Source organism: Parus major, chromosome 19, assembly GCF_001522545.3.
Source record: "Parus major isolate Abel chromosome 19, Parus_major1.1, whole genome shotgun sequence".
Classification (NCBI taxonomy): Eukaryota; Metazoa; Chordata; class Aves; order Passeriformes; family Paridae; genus Parus; species Parus major.
Genome location: NC_031787.1, coordinates 760,576 through 764,276, shown reverse-complemented (window position 1 = coordinate 764,276; position 3,701 = coordinate 760,576). Strand labels below are relative to the sequence as shown.

The 3,701-nt window shown below is 51.2% G+C and overlaps 1 protein-coding gene across 1 annotated transcript in view; it reads left to right on the top strand.

The window, feature by feature from the left end:
• The window catches only part of GALNT17 (polypeptide N-acetylgalactosaminyltransferase 17), a 137,251-nt gene that overhangs the window by 84,605 nt on the left and 48,945 nt on the right, over positions 1–3,701 (top strand). Inside the window, exon 6 of the mRNA XM_015646930.3 lies at positions 37–154. Within this exon, the coding sequence (XP_015502416.1) occupies positions 37–154 (118 nt within the window). The remainder of the gene's footprint in view (positions 1–36; positions 155–3,701) is intronic.

Below are 3,701 nucleotides of genomic sequence, written 5' to 3'. Positions count from 1 at the left end.
TCCCTCACTGTGTTCCTGGGGCTCTCTCCCCTGCAGGACCCCGGCCATGATCGGCTGCTCCTTCGTGGTCAACAGGAAGTTTTTTGGGGAGATCGGGCTGCTGGACCCCGGCATGGACGTGTACGGAGGGGAGAACATCGAGCTGGGCATCAAGGTTTGTGCCACCTGGGCAGCAAAATGTCACCTCACAGTGTCCTCAGGAGCCAGAAGCCTTCACTGAGCTGGGCTGAACAGCTCCTGGAATCCTTCTGGGGGGCTGGGAGGTGCTGGCATTCACAGCATTTTAATTTCATTTAAGGGAGAAAAATGACTGGGTTTTAGGGATGAGTTTAATTTTCTTCCTTGGATTCCAGTCTCTGTGATCTGATGCACAAAGCTGCTGAAATGAAGTGGCATTTCCAGCTTGAACCTGGCCCTGTTGCCACGGGGTTGGTGGAAGTTACAAGGATCTGAAATACCAGGGAAAGGCTCAGTTGGGAGAACAGTCTGGGGGTTCTGCTGCTCCTCTGAGTGTCCTGGGAAGGCACAAAGCCTGCAGATATTTTCCAGGCATTTAACATCTGCAAATAAAACGTGTTCACAAGCACAGAACCTGCTTTGAGCAGTGGAACTGTACAGGGCAGGATTTCAGAGCTGCCTCACAGCATCCCGTGATTACTGTGTGCAGTATTAGATCTGGCTTAGTGATCCAAGTGTTTACACGCACTCAAGTGATTCATAAGTGATGAATTCCGTGTTCAGAGCGACCTGGGATGGCAGAGTCTGTGGAGATTCTCCCAGGCATGCTTTGGAGTATGACACTTGAGCTTTAACCAGCTGATAGGGGGAGAGTGGAGACTTCTAACTGGAAAATTGCATTGATTGTGCTGTTGTAAAAGTGAAAAATCACTCTTCAGCTCAGAGATTCACCAGAGGATATTTGCTTTGCTGGCAAGGCACAGGAAACTTAGGAAATCTATTGTTGCTGGCTATGGGGAGCAGTAATCTCACTTAAACAAGGGAGTGGAAATGAAAGGTTTTCAGTGTGCCCCAGAGCTCCTGTCCTTGGGAAATAATCACTGCTCATCCTCCAAACCCAGCTCCTCTCCTGCTTGGTTTGGATTTGGGGTTTTTGGTCTCCCTGTGGGGCTGCTCTTCTCACAATAATTCAGCTCATTTCCCTGCTTTGGGGGATCTCATTAAAGATTGGCTTCTGAACAGGAAAAGTCAGATGGATGTCTCAGAGAAAGTGATGAGCATCTGTCCTTTTCCATGTGCTGAATTTTTTAGCAAGGCCAATAAACATCCTTTTGGAAAAAAACCACCCCACTCTTCCCCAGGTGACTTTGCCAAGCTTCATTTTCACACTCGTGCTGTGTGTTCTGGTCAAGGTTTTAAATTTCTGGTGGTTTTGAGAGCCAAAATACACAGAAATCTGCTTTGTAAGACTGCACAGAAAGGAGAATTTTAAAGATTCTTCAGCTCCAAAAATCTTTTTGTGGGTGTTTGGAGTCCCAGAAGTAACTTGGGGGTTCCTTGGTTGTTTCAATGATTCCTGGATGAAAATAAATGCAGAAAGTCTGGGATGGGCTGCAAGGTTGTTTTCAGAGTATTTTGTGCTTGTGTCATGCATTGCTAATTAAAGTTATTGGAGTTGTCTCTTTGAGATTAATTTAATCAATAGGGATATTATTACTACTTTGATGGTATCATTTGTACAAATTGTCACTTGAAGAAAGCAATTAACTGAGAATGCTTATTAGCTGATCCATCCCCCCCTTATTTGTGCAGCAGGAATCGATTATTGGATTCATTAAGTCAAGCACAATTCAGGGATCCCTTTGAGGTTTAACCACTGACTTGAGCTGCTTTTACTGTCGCTGTTAAATCGGCTGAGGGTCAGCTCGGATCCTTGAAAGGATTTCCAGATGAAAGCATGGCACCTCCTCTTAATATCCCAGACTTTTTTCTTGTCCTCTAAATCCAATGAGGCAAATCACTGGTGCTGCCAAGCCAGAGGATTTCTGTGCTCTGAGCACATGGAGTGGCATTCCCATGGCAGGGGAATCACGGAATTATGGAATGCTGGGGTTGGGAGAGATGATAAATCCCATCCCATCCCACCCCAGCCATGGCAGGGACACCTCCCCTGTCCCAGGAGCTCCAAACCCATCCAGCCTGGCCTTGGGCACTGCCAGGGATCCAGGGACAGCCCCAGCCCCTGCCCACCCTGCCAGGGAACAATCCCTGCCCAAAATCCCATCCAGCCCTGCCCTCTGGCACTGGGAGCCATTCCCTGTGTCCTGTCCCTCCATCCCTTGTCCCCAGTCCCTCTCCAGCTCTCCTGTTCCAGACTCAGATCTCAGCAGACTGGTGAACTCAGATTTTGGCAGGAATTGTTTTCTCCTTACCTGTGCTTGTTCCAAAGGGTGTTCAGAGGTGGGGGAGTCACAGGAGAAGCCCCAGGCTGTGGCCCAGGGGTTCCTGCTTTAATGGCCAGCACAGATCTCTTCATTCAGCACTTCAAAAAGCAGAGCTGGTAAAAAATGCAGTTTCCTGATGTTCCCAGCTGCCCTGACAAAGCCCCTGTGCCAGCCACTCTCCCTCAGCCCCAGCCCAACCCTGTCAGAGCAGGGGGATCACTTTTCCAAGGCTTTGCTAAAGGCTCTGCATCCTCCTGTCTGAGCCAGTCTGCTGCTCCTGGGCTGCCTGGACCTGCACCTCCACCTGGTGCTAAGGCCACGGAGGAGAAAACCTCCAAATTTGGGCTCCAAATGGTTGAGAAAGCAGAGGCAGTTCCTGGGGCTGGGGCTGGTGGGTGGCAGGAGCTGCAGGGGCAGCAGCAGGAGCTGCAGGAGCTGCAGGAGCAGCAGGAGTTGCAGGAGGAGCAGGAGCAGCAGGAACTGCAGGAGCAGGAGCAGCAGGAGTTGCAGGAGCTGCAGGAGGAGCAGGAACAGCAGCAGCAGCAGCAGGAGGAGCTGCAGGAGCTGCAGGAGCTGCAGGAACAGCAGCAGCAGCAGCAGGAGCTGCAGGAGTTGCAGGAGCTGCAGGAGTTGCAGGAGCTGCAGGGGCAGCAGGAGCTGCAGGAACAGCAGGAGGAGCAGCAGGAGTTGCAGGAGTTGCAGGAGTTGCAGGGGCAGCAGGAGCTGCAGGAGCTGCAGGAACAGCAGCAGCAGCAGCAGGAGCTGCAGGAGTTGCAGGAGTTGCAGGGGCAGCAGGAGCTGCAGGGGCAGCAGGAGCTGCAGGGGCAGCAGGAGTTGCAGGAGCTGCAGGAGTTGCAGGAGCTGCAGGGGCAGCAGGAGCTGCAGGAGCTGCAGGAACAGCAGCAGCAGCAGCATCCAGACCCTTTCCAGCAGGGCACCTCACTGGTAATTTTTGCTGACAGCCCAAAATCAGCCAAGTGAACCATTTGAAAAGCCCTTCAGAGCTGTTCACTTGCACAATTTGCTGCTTTTGTTAGGCACACAGAAGTGTGTCTTGCCATGTCTTTTGTCTCATTTTTACAAGAGTTCTGTTGTCTATTTAGATTAAATTACAGGAGCAAACACTTGTTCAGGGATTAGCTTTGGGGTGATCTGAGGAGAGCGTTCAGGAGCAGGAGCAGGGTGGGTACCTCAGCTGGAACTGGCAGAAAATGGATTTTTTCCCTGCTGTATGAGGGCAGATGCAGCAGCTGAAGCTGCATCCAGTGTGGATGGGTCCCCAATGCCAGGAGCAGCCCA